Source organism: Chanodichthys erythropterus, chromosome 14 (genome assembly GCF_024489055.1).
Source record: "Chanodichthys erythropterus isolate Z2021 chromosome 14, ASM2448905v1, whole genome shotgun sequence".
In the NCBI taxonomy this organism is placed as follows: domain Eukaryota; kingdom Metazoa; phylum Chordata; class Actinopteri; order Cypriniformes; family Xenocyprididae; genus Chanodichthys; species Chanodichthys erythropterus.
In genome coordinates, this window is record NC_090234.1 from 22,051,205 (window position 1) to 22,072,517 (window position 21,313).

Below are 21,313 nucleotides of genomic sequence, written 5' to 3' on the forward strand. Positions count from 1 at the left end.
CATGACATGCAAGAGTCGGATTTGAGCTATATGTTTATGGAAGGCAAGAGTTGTGCTATAAAAAAATGATGCAGTCATGTCTGAATTTTGATTGACTGAGACTTGGCATTCCCAGTGTCATTGTTGATCCTCTGCCAGCTCCGTCAGTGCTGGGATAAGTGTCTCTTGACATTTAACGTCTCAGTTTTTCCATGTGGAACAATCTGAGAGAGATTACATGATAGGCTGTTTAGAACAGTTCTTGACAACATTATTGGAAATGATTGAACTGAGATAGAGTCTCTCGAACTAATTATTTTGTCTTTCTTCATCCTAAAACTGCAACCGAATAGAGCTAAGCAAATTCTTAGATAGTATATTCCCTAGATGATGTAATTTTTAAACCAAAGCCTTAATAAGATTAACAGGAATAGAAAATTCTCTCATAAAATTTTCTTACTGAAGGATAATCATAAATGTAATGGTGTAAATACTCTGTAAAGCTTTAAAGTGCTCATATCAATTTATTATTATTATGTAATTTTTTCTCCCGAGGCCAACTTATAACATTTATAACATTGTTTGCGCCAAAGCAGTCAAAAAAAATAAATAAATTATTAATATTTTCCATCTTTTTGACCCTAAAGGCCTGTTCACACCAAGGATGATGACGATAACGATAAAGATAAAGATATAGTTCTAAAAATTGCTCTAAATATAAAAGAATTGCAGAGTTCACACCAGAGCTATAACAATGGACCCTTTTCACAGACTGTGATGACGCATTTTAACGGCCATCAATATCGTAAATCCTTTTTTTTAATATATTTTTTATTTTTTGAAAACATGGGTACATTTATAACACTATACTAAGTATTATATTACCTTTGCATCAAATTACAAAAATCTAGTTAACGCTGCTGTGAGGGTGTTTCTAATACAGCAGCTATGGGAATGACGGTAAAAAAGACATCTTTCTCTCTTCTGACTGCCGTTATCAATCGCTCTCTATTTTTTTCCTCTTTTTGAAAGTTGTGAAAACACTATTGTGGAGTTTTTCTTTTGCTATTTGAGCAAATGGAAACACAAAAAATATATTTAATGTATGCTCTCATTCACCGCTATAGAATTTTACCCAACTATGACGACTTCCGCTTCTGAGAAACCTGGAAATGTGAAAAGGGTTTATAATGACACAGTGTAAAGATAACATTGGAATCACTTTCAGAAGGATTTTTTTCCCAGCTGATAAACCATAAAAACATTGACAGCCAATCAGAATCCATCCTGCTTTAAAGAGCTCGAGCAATTAAACCTGCAGCATGTGCTCAGAATAAACAGAATGATATTGTTTGTTGGTGTGGTCTCCAATTATAAAAATTTATCTTTATAGTTATCATTCTTGGTATGAACGAGCCTTAAGAATTAAACAAGCAGTCTTCTATGTAAACTAGGGTTGTGTGCCATCCAGAATTGAATTTTGAATTGAGGTAGCAAACAGCATGCAGAATTGCAATTTAAATTTTATATAACTAATTTTTATTAAAAAAATTAAAGTGTGTCAATGTTTGAAATGCTACCTATAGAAATTTGTATTTGATTTACAAAGGTTTAGGCTCGGTAAGATTTTTTAAAAATGTTTTTGTAAGAAGTCTCTTATGCTCACCAAGGCATACAGTAAAAACAGTAAAACTGAAGTATTATTGCAATTTAAAAACCATCTTTATTATTTTTAAAATGTATTTTATTCCTGTGATGGCAAAGCTGAATTTTCAGCATCATTACTCCAGTCTTTAGTGTCACATGATCTTTCAGAAATTGTTCTAATATGCTGATTTGCTGTTCATTTAAAATTTATTAGTATACAATACAGTAAATGTTGAAAACAGTTGTGCTGCTTTTTTTTAAATAGAAATATTTTATAACATCTTAAATAGAAATCTTTTATAAGTGACAGTAAATGTCCATACTGTCAATTTTAATGCTTCCCTGCTGAATAAAAGATAAATAAATAAAAAATGTCCTTTTCCAGAATGCATTACCTCTATATTTCTTTGATTCCCCTTCCTGTTATTCCACCTCCACTTCATGTGCTCCATGTGACCAATTCATTTTAAATTCCAGCTCAGGAATTTAAAGTGAGCCATTTCTTCAATTCAGAATTTTGCCCAACCCTGACGTAAACGCCATCTTTGCATGATGAATACATTACGTAAATGCAGTACTGGGTCAGAAGGTTTAAGTTTTAAAGTATAATACATTGAACACTTTCATCTCAAAGTATCAAAGAAAAAAATTGGATTCTTCCTGATATGACCCCTCAAAAGATCTTGGAAGCAGACTTGGTTATTTCCTCCAGGGGACGGGCTCCACCACAGCCTCCCTAAAATGCCACCACCACAAGCTTGTCACCGTGCCCTGTCTGCCTGGATTAGTTCTCTTCCAGGCTGTAGGCGAGGTTTGTGTATCTGTGTGTGCGTATCTCTGGCTGTCTTTCTGCGCTAGTAAAGCATAAAGTCACAGCCGGTCTCTATTTAGCAACAATACCTTGCACCACACTTCTGACTGTAATGTGGATCCTGGAGAATGTAGGTCAACGTGTGCCAGAAGGGAAAAAGGAGGGAATTTCATAGATTTTAAAGTTGCACTTAGAAGATTAGATATGATTTTTCTTTACAAATCTATTTTCAAACATGTCTCCTGAGGCACTCTAAAGAGCGGCAAGATTTCTTTAAAACTGAAGACAAGAACTCGGCTGCAATTTGCAAACTTGATGTAATTTTAGCTTGTTAAAATCTATCGCGTCCAAAAAAAAAAAAAAAAAAAGGTTAGCTGTCTAAAACTGTCATATATTACCTGTAAAGATTTCTTATCTAAAAGCAATGTTCTTTCAAAACCAGTACTTAAAGATAATATTATTATAGCAGTGTAGAAAAATAATGTTATCACATTGAGAAAGTCACAATTTCAAGGCATTACTATTATTATTAGCATTTTGATTTTGATTAAATTTAATTTAAAGGGATAGTTGACCTAATAATGAAAATTCTGTCATTAATTACTCGTCCTCATGTCGTTCCAAACCCGTAAGACTTGCGTCCCTTCTTCAGAACACAAATAAAGTTGTTTTTGATGAAATCTGAGAGCTTTCTGTCCCTCCATATACAGCCTATGCAAATGAAACTTTGAGATCGTTAAACTAATCCATATGAATTGAGTGGTTTAGTCCAAATTTTCTCAAGAGAGAATGATGAACAAATTGAATTTAGACATTTATTCACGTTTCAATCATGACAATCATTCAACTCCTGGAATGAATTTAAACAGCATTTATTAATATACATGGAGTGTACATAGGTTTGGTCTTGGCGGACTAGATCTGCTACGCTGTTGCTGCTGCTGGATGAGTGAGAATACATCTAAAATGCACATGAAAACATTGAAGTGAATTTAGGCTGCTGCAAGGAAACCTAGGGAGAACCCCCAGAGCAGATCTAGGCAGGTGGTGCTGGGGAAGGTGAAGGGCAAGCGAAATCCCATGGTGTGCTGCAATATACTGATCCAATTTGAAGTCAGGAATAAATAGGTTACATAGATAGACAAAACAGAACAATTGGATGACCCATTGTCTTTAATTGAACCAATCAGCTGCTCAGAGGAGTTTTATGACTGAACTATATACATATATAATCATTCATCAGCGAACATAAACAGAAGCTCAACCAAACCTGCTTGATGCGCAAAAACAAACCTCTTTTGGGTGCTCAAACGTGCTGCATAACACGAGAATGAACCTCAATGGTTCTCACATGCGTAATGCAAACATGCTTGAGGTTCCTTTTACCACAACTGCTGCATGAGTTGATGAATGTTTATATGTGAATAAAAGCCTAAAGTCAATCTGATCATCATATAAAATGATCACGTCTCTTCAGAAAATGTGGACTAAACAGCTCAATTCATATGGATTAGTTTTATGATCTCTTTATGAACTTTTTGAAGCATTAAAGTGTCAGTTGTGTAGCTGTCAATGAAGGAACAGAAAGCTCTCAGATTTCATCAAAAATAACTTAATTTGTGTTCCGAAGATGATCGAAAGTCTTACAAGTGTAGAACGACATGAGAGTGAGTAATTAATGACTGAATTTTCATTTTTGGGTGAATTATCCCTTTAATATTTTCATTTTTTAATTCAGTAAAATTGGTTTAAATATTTTACATATTAAATGAATACCTGTGCATCATATTTATAGTATTTATATTTATTATAAATATAACATTTAAATATTTTGTCATGCAAGCATCTACAGGTTGCTTGGCTATAAGCACTGTACCAATCAACATTCTATTTATCCCACTGATTCACTGAGCTTACATTTTGTGTTTATGCCTCTGTATCGGACTGACTCAGGGATATCTTGTGCCCTTGGCCATCCAGTGAGCCATTGGAATCCAATAATTGTAATTTTGGAATCGGGTCCTGCTGACTATAGTGCATCAAGACACAGGAGATAGAGGAGTCCCCTTTGGCCAATTAATCCTTCTTAGCATGGTCTTAATCAATGGGACACTGTTTATCTGAACCAAATTTCCCCTGTAATTGAGCAGAGGATTGGCAATCAGAGCTCGCCTGCTGGTGATACTGAGATCTAATAGAAAGTTTGAGTGGGTTTTAAATAACCTGTGCATAGAGCTGTCTGTGTATACCACACCATCACTGCTTTTCATGAAATCTGATACATGCCAGTCAGCAGAACAATTCACTTTCCTTTGGGATAGAGTGGAGAGAGAACTCTAAGGAATTCTCTAAAGTACACCTTGCAGGTATTTTCATCTTCTCCATAAACCTATAATAGGAAATAGGCCATTCTTACCGTTTTTACAGATGGGGCAGCACTGTTCTGGCTCGTACACTGGGTTGACGCACTCCGGTACTGCACAGTCAGCGACCACACAGTGCACCTCGTTATTTGGCTCGCAGCGACACCATTCACAGGGCGAAGGCTGGAGAGACAGAGAAATATGATACGGTGAGAGACTCTTACAGCCAAGACATCGCAGTGGAAGTCGACATGAAATCCAAACTGACCCTATTTTCTTATCTAAATGTATGCGACTCTAAATGAAAATAAAAAATATATGAATAAGTGCAATAGCTTGCTTCATGTCACATAGCCCTCTCCCTTTTCAACTCACCCCTCCAACCTCCTGGCTACTTTGAAACTACCATTGTATCAAATTTTTAATACTTCTAAAAGAAATCTTATGCGCTATGAAATATCTTATGCTTATTTAATTTATCATAAATACAGTAAAACAGTAACATTGTGAAATATTATCTTTTATTATCAATGTTGAAAACAGCTTTATATTTATTTGTGGATTCTTTTATGAATGGTAAGTTCAAAAGAACAGCATTGTTTTGAAATACAAAACATAAATGTCTTTAATGGCACTTTTGATCAATTTAATGCATGCTGGCTAAATAAAAGTATTAATTTCTTAAAAATAAATATTGACGGCAAACTTTTTTTTTTTTTTTTTTTGGCAATCCAAAAATTCCTGATTGATAAAACCAAGTCCTGGCATATATTTCTCTTATTCTGTTTTAAATTGATTAGATTTAATTTAGATTATGTCTTAAAACCGGTTGCAACAAAACATTTGAAATAACTATCATTTTTGTTAGCAATAATCTCTGGGTTTTCTTAGAAAGCATAAAGAATACTTAGGTATTGCATGACTTTACATTTGTGAAATCAACTTTTAATGACTAATCACAAATAATTCCATCAGACAGTATCTAACAGTGAACAACAATTAGAGACAGATTAATAAGCGATTAGTTTCTACATTGCATGTCTGTTTTAATATTCACTATACTCAATCTGCTGAATATTACATGTACTCCAAAAGTTCATGAAATATTAAGTTCAAAACCCATATACTGTGCCTTGTAAAACTATTTAGGCCCTTAACCACGTCTGCTTAACACTGCAGTTTGGATTTCTGTGATGATTTCAGAAACTCTACATGTAGTATTTGAATGCGACCACAGATATTATGTTTTATGACCGTATAAAAAAAAGTTGACAGATTTTAATATTCCGCAGAGCCATCTTTCAGAGTAAGTGTGTACCAGCTTCCCACACAGTTCAGGTATGTTTTTAGTCCATTCTTTTTTGGCTGTTGAGGCAAGTTGAATGATGCTACTTCACAGTTGCTTGATAATGTTTGATGGTGGGCAGTGTTAAATTTGCATTTCCCACATAGCTTAAATTGTTGGCTGAAATCTTACCACAAAATCATATATACTAGCATTATTATCAGTTAAATATATATATATATATATTTAATATGAAGCCAGTTTGTCCCCATTTGTGCCACAATATAGGCCAATGTTGTGCAGATTTGGTTGATTAGTGCACCTTTACACTATTCTCAGCTCCTGAACTCTGTAGCCCCTTCGAAGTGATGGATAGGCTCTCTCTGGCTTCTCTCACAGGCCTCCTTTATGTTCACTCAGAGAGTTTTGAGGTACGACCTTTTCACTGAAGTGTCTGGGTGGTTTGATGTATCTTCCACATCCTAATAATTGAACCAGCAGTGTCCACTAGGACATTCAAACTCTTGGATATTATTTTGCAATCTTATTCTAATTTATGTGCTTATTTTAACTTCCACAGTAGCATTTTTTGGAATATTCTCTAGCCTTTTTTTTTTTTTTTACAGCACTCCTTTAGAGTAATGGTTCCTCAACTGTGGGGTTCCTCTCCAGAGAGTGTGGAAGTTATTTTAATGATTCCCAGGTAGAGGCCAATTGTGAGGCAACTTTGTCATTGTTATGGCAAATGTTTCCCATCAATGCAAATTTAGAAATTATGCAACATGGGCACAGTGCGCACACACACACACACACACACACATATATAAATAAATATATATAATATACACAACAGCGCTTTCTGGTTCTCGAATCTGTGATTTTCCAGTGAAAACAACACTACCTTTTCACCAGTGGTGTAGTCGGGGCCATACGCACGCATACGCCGTATGCTTACTTTTTGCTCAGGGCTGTTTGCGTATTACGACTTGTAAGGATCAGTATTTGCGTATACCCATTTGTTTTTTGCTTCGAAAGTCCATACAATATTCTCCTGTTAGCTTCCCCCTTAACTGTGCGTCCAATGCTGTTGTGTAAACTCGCGATTCTTTGTTGTAATTGGTGCATGAGCACTTCTGTCATTTGCCCGCTCATCATTGTCGGCTAAAAAAGGCTTCACAGTGCGTGTTCGCGCTGCAGTGAGAGAACTCCGATCAAAGCCACTCGGTGTTTTGAGCCTTGCATTGAGCACAGATCTCTCGCTGCAGCGGTCACGGCGTGAGAAATATGGTGAATAAATAAGACTTAATTAATTATATAGCCTACATCATGCGTTCGGTGCTTTTAAGCGCTAAGTTCCCGTACAAAAGACCATCAATGCAACTGAAGCTTGTTTATTTAATGCATGAGTGGTGCGGGAATCATAAACATAGGCAACTCTGAATCTGATCACGCTCCAAAAGTGTGATAAGATTTCCACGAGCCATCCCGACACTGATGATAAAATGTGCGATCCATTTGAATATATATTGAGAGTGAAACACTTTAAAACGCTATAGAGAAAGTCAAACGCGATCTAGACTGATGGACAAAATGAACAGAAGTCTGAAAAGAGGACAAACATCACATTGCGCCAACATTTATTAGGAAGCTTTTTAAACTATTCATCACCCACCCTTACTAGAATTTATATCGTTTAATTGTAGTATTTATGGTAAATTTGGCTAACTTGTAGAATTTATAATCTATTAAGGGAATATTTTCACTAGATTTATATTACACCTGTGACATGTTCTGTTGTTTCTATTGGCTATGTGTAGGTTGCTATTATTCATAATAAATGCTATGATAATGGAAAATTATATAGTTTGACTTAAGCTTACATGTGCATAAATAATATAAAACTGAGTTTAAAGAGGTTTCCGGGGAAACAGCTCCATTTTTGCTGTTCCATAAGCGCCACCTACTGACAGAGAGTGGATTAAATTTCCATTCAGCCTGACTTCTGTTTTTGTTTGTTTGTGACCACATTTTTATACTGTTAATAAATTAGATTTTGAATAATTTGCTTTTTTTATACCCTTTTGAATAAAATGAAACTTTAATTTCAGATATATCACTTTTCACAGTGAATATAATTCCAAAGCAACATGTTTAAATAAGTCAAACTGTAAAACATTAAAAATGTCAACCAATTTTAGAATGCACTGTATTTATTTGTATTTAATGAAACATGTTACTAGTGAACAAAAACATAAAACATATTTACATATGTTTTTGTTGTTGTTGTTGTTGTTGTTTTTTTTTTTTGGGGGGGGGGGGGGTAATAGTACACCACTTATTTTTTTAGGACTACACCACTGCTTTTCACCATTTGTATCACTCCACTTGAAGTGACTGTCATGGTGGCCGAGTTGTTTTAGGTGGTAATGTAGTTGTTTAGACCTGAAAAATGTGACTCATATTTTACAATTTGTTTAGACATTTTCAGAGATGGAAGCTCCAGGCTGTCAGTGGCTGTTCAGTGCTTGTGTACCCGCTGAGAACAGCTTCTCCACTATGTCTTGTAGTGGTTAAACATGAGATAAACAATAATTCATTTTGGGTACATAAAACGGGCAATCTTAGGTCTTTTTATTCTTTTACTTGCTCGGAGCCAATCGATTGGGGTAAATATTAAATTTAAGAATTTAATATTAAGTCTATATTTAACTTTACATCCTATAGAGCACTGCAAAGGACATTGTTTTAGCACTGTTATGGAAAATTATCTTAACTGTAAAAAAGACAAATACAAAGATCGCTTTCCTCAGCAGACATTCAAACTGATTTTAATAATGTACATACAGTGGGTACGGAAAGTATTCAGACCCCCTTAAATTTTTCACTCTGTTATATTGCAGCCATTTGCTAAAATCATTTAAGTTCATTTTTTTTCCTCATTAATGTACACACAGCACCCCATATTGACAGAAAAACACAGAATTGTTGACATTTTTGCAGATTTATTAAAAAAGAAAAACTGAAATATCACATGGTCCTAAGTATTCAGACCCTTTGCTGTGACACTCATATATTTAACTCAGGTGCTGTCCATTTCTTCCGATCATCCTTGAGATGGTTCTACACCTTCATTTGAGTCCAGCTGTGTTTGATTATACTGATTGGACTTGATTAGGAAAGCCACACACCTGTCTATATAAGACATTACAGCTCACAGTGCATGTCAGAGCAAATGAGAATCATGAGGTCAAAGGAACTGCCTGAAGAGCTCAGAGACAGAATTGTGGCAAGGCACAGATCTGGCCAAGGTTACAAAAAAATTTCTGCTGCACTTAAGGTTCCTAAGAGCACAGTGGCCTCCATAATCCTTAAATGGAAGACGTTTGGGACGACCAGAACCCTTCCTAGAGCTGGCCGTCTGGCCAAACTGAGCTGTTGGGGGAGAAGAGCCTTGGTGAGAGAGGTAAAGAAGAACCCAAAGATCACTGTGGCTGAGCTCCAGAGATGCAGTCGGGAGATGGGAGAAAGTTTTAGAAAGTCAACCATCACTGCAGCCCTCCACCAGTCGAGGCTTTATGGCAGAGTGGCCCGACGGAAGCCTCTCCTCAGTGAAAGACACATGAAAGCCCGCATGGAGTTTGCCAAGATGGTGAGAAATAAGATTCTCTGGTCTGATGAGACCAAGATAGAAGTTTTTGGCCTTAATTCTAAGCGGTATGTGTGGAGAAAACCAGGCACTGCTCATCACCTGTCCAATACAGTCCCAACAGTGAAGCATGGTGGTGGCAGCATCATGCTGTGGGGGTGTTTTTCAGCTGCAGGGACAGGACGACTGGTTGCAGTCGAGGGAAAGATGAATGCGGCCAAGTACAGGGATATCCTGGGCGAAAACCTTCTCCAGAGTGCTAAAGACCTCAGACTGGGCCGAAGGTTTACCTTCCAACAAGACAATGACTCTAAGCACACAGCTAAAATAATGAAGGAGTGGCTTCACAACAACTCTGTGACTGTTCTTGAATGGCCCAGCCAGAGCCCTGACTTAAACCCAATTGAGCATCTCTGGAGAAACCTAAAAATGGCTGTCCACCAACGTTTGCCATCCAACATGACAGAACTGGAGAGGATCTGCAAGGAGGAATGGCAGAGGATCCCCAAATCCAGGTGTGAAAAACTTGTTGCATCTTTCCCAAAAAGACTCATGGCTGTATTAGATCAAAAGAGTGCTTCTACTAAATACTGAGCAAAGGGTCTGAATACTTAGGATCATGTGATATTTCAGTTTTTCTTTTTTAATAAATCTGCAAAAATGTCGACAATTCTGTGTTTTTCTGTCAATATGGGGTTCTGTGTGTACATTAATGAGGAAAAAAATGAACTTAAATGATTTTAGCAAATGGCTGCAATATAACAAAGATTGAAAAATGTAAGGGGGTCTGAATACTTTCTGTACCCACTGTAAAATTATGGACATTGACCTGAAGAATGAATGTTATATGAGACAGGTAATGCTCGCTCAGGTGTTCACTCTCTCTGATGAAGAAATAATGACTAAATTTGGCAGTGTTTGTCAGGTTAGTGCAATCAGATCTTTTCAAATAAAAATGTTTTGTTTTAAACACATTGTAACGAGCAAACTAGGGGCCAGATTTACTAACAGCGTGCACCAGCGCAAACACTCTTTTGGCTTTAGCAAACTACTGTCAGGATTTACTAAAGACATGCAGTAAAAAATGATCGCTGAAAATGTGGCTGACCTTATTGCATATGCATTTGTAGGAGTTTCTCTTTCAGACGCAAAATTTATGGGAGGAAAGTTTTTAAATGAATCATGCAAGGTGATTTACTAAGGTTTGCACTTGTCAATTTACTGGTATTTGTGTCATTATTTCGCACTCCTCTTGGTAGATTGCATTGTTGAATTGCTAAATATGTGAAGAATGGTATATTCTGTATATTCAACTTTATTTTGAAATTTTTCCATGAAATAAAGAGGATTTATTACTTTTGAAATGGCAAAAATTCTTATCACAAATACTATACACATTTTCTGTTTTTTCTCCTCACGGAAACTGCTGCACTGTTATTTGAAATATTTTTTTTTTCTACTATTGTTTATTAATCAATTTCTGATAAAACTGTTTCTAAATGACACATAAAACAAACCAAGTTGCTTTTCCAGTATATACCGGAATTTTCTCAACATAGAATACCATTCAAAAGTTTGGGGTCAGTTGGATATTTTTGTTTTTGATATCAAAAGACATTTATGTTTCAAGATTTCTGTCAAATAAATGCTTTTGAACTTTCTATTCACGAAATAATCCTGAAAAAAGTGTAGTACAGATTCCAGCGCAGCTGTTTTCAACACGATAACAAGAAGAAATGTTTCTCAGGCTCAAAATCAGCATATTAGAATGATTTCTGAAGTATCATGTGACACTGAGGACACAGAAAGCTTTTCCATCACAGGAATAAATTACATATGAATATATTACTGTACAAAAAAAACTGTTAATTTAAATTAATAATTCACAATGTTACAGTTTTTAGAGAATAAATTCAGCCTTGGTGAGCATAAGAGACTTACTAAACATTAATGATGTATTAAATTGTAGCGCTGGGACTTTTTTTGAAACCTCCTCCGGTTGATACAACCCGTTTCACTCATTAATTTCATGTATTCACAGAGGTGACACTGACTCATGAATATGCCAGCATGGATCATGCAAGGCTGAAGGTCTCAGGGACAGACAGAGATTAGGGCCCTTGTCCTGGCCATAGTCATGCCCTTTAGTCTGTGCACACTGTGTGAGAGGCACGTACACTAATAATCCTCTGTTCTCCATTGATAACAGCATTCAGTCCAGTGGGACAGGGGCTTGTGAACTTGCTCATACAAAACGTTTGTAATTGTGCCAAACTCCTCGTAGGGCCAACACACGGCAAAATGGCATACAATGGGCAGCAGTGGGCACAAGCGTCTGCTTTTCATTGCTTATAATTTAGAGAATGCTGAGATTAACATTTTCCATGAACAACAGACTATGATCTTGAAACTTTAACTTTGCAAAAAAGGGCACTTGAGCAGTGTCTTAAATGGGTATTATAAGATTCAAACGTACATGCTGTACTACAAAAAAAATCATCCTTACAAAGTATTCATTACTTTCATTCAGTAAAGGACAAGAGGTTCATATCATGTTCTGCTGAAAAGACTCTTTATGTAACTAGGCCTGGATCCCTATTATTGTAAAGGCTTTACTCTTCCCAAGATTATATACTTATGGTATTATATATTATTCAGCAACACGGTTCCAACAAAAGTGTACACAAATCAACTGAAAAGAAAAAACAGAGTACAATTTCCCTGCTGAAAAAAAAAGATTGCTTGGTCTTCTTGGTCTTCCAGTCTGGCTAACCTGGTGTTCAGCTGGTTTACCTGATAGATTTTATTAGGCTGATAAGTTGACAAGTTGTCTCATAAAACAGGAAACCAGATCAACCTAATCAGGCTCAGGCTGGTTTAAGCACATTTTTCAACAGAGTTTGAAATGCACTGAACAACACAAAGTCAAGATTAAATATATGAATTCAAAATGAATTATTATTTATATGTACGTATATGCATTTTTCGGGCTCTAAAAGATAACACATTCATTTCTGTGATATATTTTTTTGTTTAGAGCAGCCAGCCGAGGATGGTCCACGTGTAGGCCTATTCTGTGATCAGCCAATCATTCATTCAAGTGTTTTTTAACCATTTAAGCATGGTAAGAGAACTGAACACGCACACAGAAAGCCACTTTTCAGACAGTGTGCCAGTACCGATTTGAGTTCTCTTTTGCATTTTATTGTGCCAAAACACACCAAAAAATGTAAAAATGTCAGTTTTTGGGGAGTATCGTTGTAGGCACAATCTTAAATGAACGTAAAGAGTTATCGGATATGTGTCAGAGCCACGCCACGTTCCTCAGATCTTATAGTGCAAGCAGCCTAATAAATCTGCTGCAGTCTGTGTCATTAATGTTAATCAAAGAACAAAAGAAAAATAGAAAAACACTCATTGCTCTTGACTGAATAACTTTTGTAGCTTTGATAAGGATTCCTCTTTATTTAATTTATAAACTAAATACTATTCAGTGTTATTTTACCTGTACATTATTTAGTTTCTTATAATAATTATAACTTCTTTATATTATATATAGTATAATATATAAAGTATATATTTTTGCTGTTGTATAAAAAAATTGGAATGAACAATTGTGAAATTTCACCGTTTGTAAAATGTTGGTGTCATAACCTTTTTAAAATACAAGGTTACATGGATCAAAAACAATGAAAACAACAATAAAAACAATAAAATATTACAATACAAAATATATTAATCATGATTAATTACAGAATATATATATATATATCTTTAAAAATCATCTGTTCATAGAATGGCTTTGTTCTCAAATAGGTTACTGACTCATAGCTCTCAGCACTAATTATTCTAACACTAATTATACAAAAGGTTTTAGTTCAGTTCACATCACATCAGAGACCATGGCTGTACTGCTTCCACGGCAACTGGCGATTCGTTTTGATGTTTGACCAAAAGTGGTTTCATTTACTTTGTCTCTTGTCAATGTCTCTTATTAACATGCAAAGCAAGCATATCCTGCATGAAGTGATTAAGTCCCTGTTCTCTGATGGTAATTATAACAGTGCTACATAGATAACCACACAAAACACACACACACACACACACACACACACACACACACACATATATATATATATATATATATATATATATATATATATATATATATATATATATATATATATATATATATATATATATATATATGAAGACTTCAGATGCAAAAGCTTCTAAGTGCCATCTGAAATGTTCTTCTAAAATTAGCATTTTTATCAAGCTTGTATGTTTATGTTCAGTTATTTCACTTTTATGGTAATGAAAATGACATATTGCCATTAAAGTGAAATAACTGAACATAAACATACAAGCTTGATAAAAATGCTCATTTTATAATACAATTTCAGATGGCACTTAGAGGCTTTTGCATCTGAAGTCTTCATATATATATATATATATATATATATATATATATATATATATATATATAATTAGTGGTGGGCCGTTAACGGCGTTAACGTGCTGCGTTAACGCGAGACTCTTATCGGGCGATAAAAAAAATATCGCCGTTAATCTCTTCTCAAAATTGGGTTGGGAGCTGGGTCTATTCTACGCAAGTTATGATGACTTTCACCTTGATATTTTAACGCGGATGTATACCTAGCCGAACTGACCCTTCTCAAGACCCATCCGCCCCCCCTAGTTACTGTTGCTTTGGTCGACAAGCCGTGGTGCTGTCAGGCCCGTCACGTCACACAGTGATAAATGCATCACGGAGCAGAGGACACTGACAAGACAAAGCAGGTAACTTATGATATTTAACAAAGTCCCAGCTTTAAAACTGTGTAGTTTTTTTAAGAAATTCAAACAATAAAACCCGTTTTCTTTAATGTGTCGTGACCATGGTCGTGACAGATTGCTGTAGCGCCTCAGCTCAAGAGGCTCGTAAACCGATCATCTCTTACTACGAGTCCATTTATAGCATCAAATAACCATGAATGAACATGAGAATCAGTGTTGTTTCAAACGCGGAAAGATGTCAATATACAAAATATAATATACAAAAGTATAACTCAACTGAGGTTAATCTTCTAACTCCTATCTGCTTTGTCGGACAAAATGGTGGATTACTTTTAGTCACTTGCTGCGTCCCAATTCGCCTACTTATAGTACGCCCTAAAATATGTACTCTTTCTGTGAACAAAAAGTACTTACTTTTGAGTGTGTAGTAAAAGAGTAGACAAGCTTTGGGACATACTAACACGTCATACAATCGCGTCTTTTCTCTCTGTCGCATCCTGTCACCGTAAACTGGCCTGTCAATCATCTTACATCCTCCACATTTCATTTAGTTAATTTCCTACCGTATCGGAGAGAAATGCAGCACGTCGATCTGCAGTCGCGAGTCTTTCATGTGGAGAACTCTCCTCATATTAATGCATAATGATGCATTTAAAACTTAATGGCCAATCAGATCTTTATAAAAGTCCACATTGGTATTTGCAGATGAAAAATAACACGTATAACATTAAATAAATATTTTCTATCAGTTTGAACGGATTATTAGTCACTCAAACAACCTCTCAGCGTTGATCGTGCATATTCGTCATGTTTTGTAGTTTTTAACACTTTTTACTCATGTTTGTAGTTCTGAACTGAATCCTCGTACAACGTGCAATGGGTTGTGGGCAATATTAGCCTTTATAGTGTGCACGGATCCACACTTCGAAAATCTACCGGAAATAGTAGACCATCCGGGGGACTTTTGGCATACTCTTTTCAACATACTATGCTTTGGCACACACTTATTTTAATCTCACATACTATTTAGGATGGATAGTATGGACATTGGGACGCAGGGACAATTTGGGTATCTCACATATTCTGAATGTCTTCGGCAGAATTCAAATGAGCCATTTTAATCTAGATTAATCTAGATTAATTTCAAAATTAATCTAGATTAATCTAGATTAAAAAAATTAATCTATGCCCACCTCTAATATATATATATATATATATATATATATATATATAGACTTGTTACTGTAAATCAGTAGCGGATGATGGGTTGATGCTTTTCAAAGAGCACTGTCGTCCATTATTACTGACAAAAACTGTACCAAAGACAGTATAAGTGCTAGAAGAAGGTCCACTTATAGGAAAACATATGAGAAGTCATGCTTCCCATGTAATCTTATAGCAGTCGCTACTGCTGTATTAATATATACATACTATAACATTATTACTGCAGGAGCAAAGAGACAGTGCTAGGCGATATACTTGGTATTCTGCAGGTAGTGATCTTACTATGAACATTATTTAATGGCAGATGACTGTATGAGCATTGTTTTGTAACTGCAAAGGGTTACATGTGTAAAAGGGTGTCTGTGACATTTTCGTACTGTTGTCCGATTACATTGATCACTGCATGGCTCATGTGATTAAAAAGATTTCATTTCTGCGGCAACGCCTATAGTATTAGGACTAATTTTACACCTGACCAGTTACATTTAGATTCGTTGATGCTGTGTGAGTCAGTTTAACACTGATGGTTTTATCTCGTCACGCCGCAGAGAATGAGGAAGCATACTCTTTTCTACTCCAACGGACAATGACTTCTTCAGTCTGGGCATGCATTGTTTCAAGATCATCCGAAATTCAAGAGCTCTCCTGCTCTTGTGTGCTATCACTGCTTAAATAGCTATCGGTGAGCCCTTGGAAGGGTACTTTTTGCATGGGTCTGAAGAAGCATTTTAATGCTGGTGACAGAGATGATGTGAGATGCCAAAATGCTTCATTTGTGGGATAATTTGCAATTATTGAGCACAACTATCTTTTCCCATTTCTGTCTAGTCTACAAGAAAACAGATCAAATTGTATACACTACCGTTCAAAAGTTTGGGGTTGGTAAGATTTCTCAACAAGGCTGCATTTATTGGATCAAAAATACAGTAAAATCTGCAATATTGTAATATTGCAATTTTAAATAACTATATTTTAATATATAATATATTTAATATATATATTTTAATATATAAGCTAATTTATTCCTGATGGCAAATCTGAATATTCAGCAGTCTTCAGTGTCACATGATCCTTCAGAAATCATTCTAATATGCTGACATGTATAGTTTCTTATTATCATCAATGTTGAAACCAGCTGTACTGATTAATATTTCTGTGGAAATGTGATAGATGTTTTTCAGGATTCTTTGATGTGCAGAAAGTTCAAGCATTTATTTAAAATAGAAATCTTCTGTAGCATTATAAATGTCTTTACTGTCACTTTTGATCAATTTAATGCATCCTTACCAAATAAAAGTATTAATTAAAAAATAATAATGATCTTTTTTGGCCCCAAATCTTTGAACTGTAGTGTTTGTGACTTTTGTTTAAATGGGAAGTGGGATGGTTAAATGTCTAAATGCTCCAGCAGACATGCTTTGTTAGTTTGTTTATGTGCATTAAAGAAAATGTTCACCACAAAATGAAAACCCATTAAGAGATATTTCACCAAACAGCAGAAGAGCCCCATTGACTTCCATAGTATTTTCCCCCGCATACTATGGAAGTCAGTGGGATCCATTAACTGTTTGGTTAACAACATACATAAATATTTTCTTTTGTGTTCAGAAGAAGAAAGAAATTCACCCAGGTTTGTTAAAACTTGAGGGTGAGTAAATTATAGAATTTCCATTTAAATGTAAACTATCCATTTATGACATTATTTTCTCACCTTTGTTTTTTTCCTATACCTACTGTATGCTTTTATATTTGAGAACTTTTAATGCAGCTTGTGTCCATATAACAATGGTTTTACAGTGATTATGAGTGTCAAGTTATAAACTGGACAAAAAAATTATCTAAAAGGCACGACTCACGTACTCAATGGCTAGACATAGTTATTGAATGATAACACAAATCACACAAATCTATCATATGGCTTAAGAAGGTGCACTATGTAATATTTTCTGTCCCCTAGAGGTCCCTAGATGCCTATTCAAAAAAAGGCGTAGCTTGATGATGCCGAGTTTGAGCGCGGAATCTTGGGACATGTAGTCTTCACCTCAACGGCTGGTGGAAAATAATTGGGATAGGACTCGGGAAGAAATCATGTTAATGGATGTGATTATTAACATTACTGTAGTATGAAGCAGAGTAGGACCAAGTGTTGTGGGAGCTGAACGAGGCCGCTGGAGCGATCGCGCAACACACTCCGTGAGCAGCGGGACTTTTATTATGACACAGTCGCCGGAGCCGCTTCCGCTATTCTGGTCATGAGTATGAGGTAACGCAGCTCTGTTTATCATATTAGATACATTTCAGAGTGTTGAAAATGATGTTATAACATTACTCTGTGCATTCGCTTGGTGGATGCTGTGAGACACTGTTGCACACTACAGTAAGATCATATAAGTAAATGCTGGATGGCTTGTGTTGATAAATGGCATGCAATTCATTTTAAAACGTATTGTATGATGGAGAAAATTATGTATTACTGTTACTAAAATTAAAGCTGCATCTGATTATACTGTGTTAGCTATTTGACAAAATAGTGTTTTTCTCTGAGGCATGGTAAAGCATGGTACTAGCAAAAAATCAAGAAAATTAGATTTAAACAATAAGACTAAACATGTTGAGCTATATAACAACAATTAGATTTCTGTCTATAAAAGTAACCAAACAGTTGTTCCCTTGTCTATTAAAACATGTAAATATTAAATTTAAATATAAATATAAATATAAAAAAATATATATAAATATTGAATTTACCTTGGCATAGTCAAATAACAAGAGTTCAGTACATGGAAAAGACATACACTGAGTTTCAAACTCCATTGTTTCCTCCTTCTTATATAAATCTCAATTGTTTAAAAGACCTCCGAAGAACAGGCGACACCAACTGTTACGTAACAGTCGGGGTGTACGCCCCCAATATTTGCATATGCCTGCTCATGTTCAAGCCATTAGACAAGGGCAGAACATCTGGATGTGCACAGCTGAATAATCAGACTAGGTAAGCAAGCAAGGACAATAGCGAATAATGGCAGATGGAGCAATAATAACTGACATGATCCATGATATCATGATATTTTTAGTGATATTTGGGAACTGTCTTTCTAAATGTTTTGTTAGCATGTTGCTAATGTACTGTTAAATGTGGTTAAAGTTACCATTGTTTCTTACTGTATTCACAGAGACAAGAGCCGTCGCTATTTTCATTTTTAAATACTTGCAGTCTGTATAATTCATAAACACAACTTCATTCTTTATAAATCTCTCCAACAGTGTAACATTAGCCGTTAGCCACGGAGAACTATCAAACTCATTCAGAATCAAATGTAAACATCCAAATAAATACAGTACTCACATGATCCGATGTTTGCATGCAGCATGCATGACAAACATCTTATAAAGATCCATTTTGAGGGTTATTTTAGCTGTGTGAACTGTGTTTATGTTAAAAACACAGTTTGTTACTGTGTTCAGTTAAAAAAATGAATTTAAAAAAATCTATAGGGTATTTTGAGCTGAAACTTCACAGACATATTCAGAAGTTCTAGGGCATCTTTAAAGTGTCTTTGGTGTTTCTATGGTTTCTACAAAATAAAACCGTAAACCGACGGTTAACGCGGGTATGACGCAATTGAGAGGCGACTCCTCACACGTCCCGGAGCCTTGGTTAAAATTGCAATTTTTCTCACGATTTACAAATAGTTGCAAACATTTGGGATGTTGTAAGTACTCAAGTGAACAAAATATATAACACTGGCCTAGTGGTTTTTGGATATTTTACTGCAAAATTCTTATATATTGCACCTTTAATATGTTCTATGTTTTAGGTCCTTATTGGACTTTGAAAGACATGGTCACTTCTATTTTGTTTAACAGTAATTCTCACTTTTGTGTCCCATAGACAAAATAACAACTGGGAAACATTCCAAACGGGTTTGGAACACAATGAGGGTGAGTAAATAATGATAAGATTTCCTCTATGGGGCCTGAATCATGTGGGCATGCTGGCTCTAAAGTGGTAAAAAAAAAAAAAAAAAAATGTTAAAACCAGTTATATGGTGCCACTGATGACTCAGATGCACTGAGCTTGAGTCATCAGATCCTCATGAGTTTAAGCACAGATGTTGAGCTATATCATTCTGACAGCATACTGGGAAATGTAGTTCCAGACATGGGGGTGACTAAAAGGCTCATGCGAAGTGCCTTCAGAAAATGTTAAAGATCACGGTGGGTTGCAAATGTTGCATTCCTATGTGACTATGTTAAAACAACACCAGGATCGGGGAATACACAAGACCGAGAGGATGGTGGGAAAATCAAGATACTGAAGTGATTTCAACTTGAAGTTTTTGAAATATAAGTTTAAACTTGCTGAAACCATTTCATAGTTCCAGTTTCCGCTGGCCTACTTGTTAGCTTTTAATCAGTGTTTTAAATTAAAACCATGATGTTCCTCAGGCAGTTGGATTGGAAAATCAATTTAAGCAATTCATTTCAGGTGCTTTTTATAGCTATTTCCTCTCACAGGTGTCAGAGTTTGACTGAGTACAGTCACTAATTACTGCTCAATGTAGCATATGCAGATGAGAGGGCAACTTATTTTGCATTTATGTGTGTGCGAGAGAGAAAGAGAGATGTTATAGTTGAAACATTTCTAAGCGCTAAACCGATTACATATCTGTTTTAATAAAGTCGCAGCCTCTTGACAGTGATAGACACTGCCTGGGTTTTGATGGAATTCAAATTGACATTTCCTCGTTGAATATTCAGCATGAAAAATGCACCGCCGTCTGTTCTGAGATGCCGAACAAAACCGGCGCCCTGTTCTTTTGTTGAAGCGTTGAGCGATATTCGTGACAAGACAATTCCAAACCTTGAGGAATGGAGAGTGTTATCTGATTAATTTACAAAACATGGTTTTCTCTGAATGCTTGAGGATTCAGCAAGAAAAATCCAATAAGGATGCCCAGATATAAGACCTTATGAAAGGTTATGTCTAATTTTATTTATCTATATGCCGTTTCCTCAAATCTTCATTTTCTCACCACTTCTCACAGGTATTCCCCTTCCTGGTGATCCCAGGCACTCAGACGGGATCGTTCAGAGCTCACATCCCGGCCCTAGCCTTTCTGCCTGGGATCTGAACTCACCCTATAGCTCCGGCCTCTTGCTTGCAGCTGAGCAGTGGCTGGGGGTGCGGCAGTGGAGTGGCTCCCTTCCACGGCTGCAGGGGGACCCTGTAGGTGAAACACCTACTGAGGGTAAGTTTCAGAGCTCTTAGGAAATATAACACAACAGCAGAAAAGGAACCACTACCCCCCCCCAGAGCCCCAATCCCACTGCCCCCTAAAATCACCAAATTTGAACACTTAATAACACATAATAAAGTAATAATCATGTTGTTTTTATATGTTCTTAAACTCCCAGTACAGCGTATTTTGCTCTTGTGTAAAGTGGCCACAAAATGTATTTGGACACTTTCATTTGCATTAGTTTCAAATTATTCAGCCAAGTGGTATATCTGTAAACAAATTATGCTTTGTATTAAATTTTGTTAATTTTTATAA

At 35.9% G+C, this 21,313-nt stretch overlaps 1 protein-coding gene across 1 annotated transcript in view; it reads right to left on the reverse strand.

The window, feature by feature from the left end:
- The window catches only part of vwc2l (von Willebrand factor C domain containing 2 like), a 36,455-nt gene that overhangs the window by 8,351 nt on the left and 6,791 nt on the right, over positions 1 to 21,313 (reverse strand). Inside the window, exon 2 of the mRNA XM_067410683.1 lies at positions 4,854 to 4,983. Within this exon, the coding sequence (XP_067266784.1) occupies positions 4,854 to 4,983 (130 nt within the window). The remainder of the gene's footprint in view (positions 1 to 4,853; positions 4,984 to 21,313) is intronic.